Source organism: Phaethon lepturus, unplaced genomic scaffold (assembly GCF_000687285.1).
Source record: "Phaethon lepturus isolate BGI_N335 unplaced genomic scaffold, ASM68728v1 scaffold41477, whole genome shotgun sequence".
Taxonomy (NCBI): Eukaryota; Metazoa; Chordata; class Aves; order Phaethontiformes; family Phaethontidae; genus Phaethon; species Phaethon lepturus.
In genome coordinates, this window is record NW_010553309.1 from 1 (window position 1) to 204 (window position 204).

The 204-nt window shown below is 67.6% G+C and overlaps 1 protein-coding gene across 1 annotated transcript in view; it reads left to right on the top strand.

The window, feature by feature from the left end:
• Positions 1-54: 54 nt before the first annotated feature.
• DPAGT1 (dolichyl-phosphate (UDP-N-acetylglucosamine) N-acetylglucosaminephosphotransferase 1 (GlcNAc-1-P transferase)) overlaps positions 55-204 on the top strand; it is a gene marked incomplete at its 5' end in the record, with an annotated part of 4,455 nt that continues 4,305 nt past the window's right edge. The window contains one exon of the mRNA XM_010291497.1: positions 55-175. Within this exon, the coding sequence (XP_010289799.1) occupies positions 55-175 (121 nt within the window). The remainder of the gene's footprint in view (positions 176-204) is intronic.

A 204-nucleotide genomic window follows, 5' to 3' on the forward strand; every position in this document is an offset into this window, starting at 1 on the left:
AGGGCCAGACCGGCACCGGGATCGGCCGGACTGACTCCCCGCCTTTCCTTTCAGCCCCGAAGCACAGGGCGTGATCAGCGGGGCCGTCTTCCTGATCATCCTCTTCTGCTTCATCCCCGTGCCCTTCCTGCGGTGCTTCATGGAGGAGCAGTGCACGGCCTTTCCTCACGACGAGGTGAGGCTCGCCCGGCCCGGGGAGCGCGG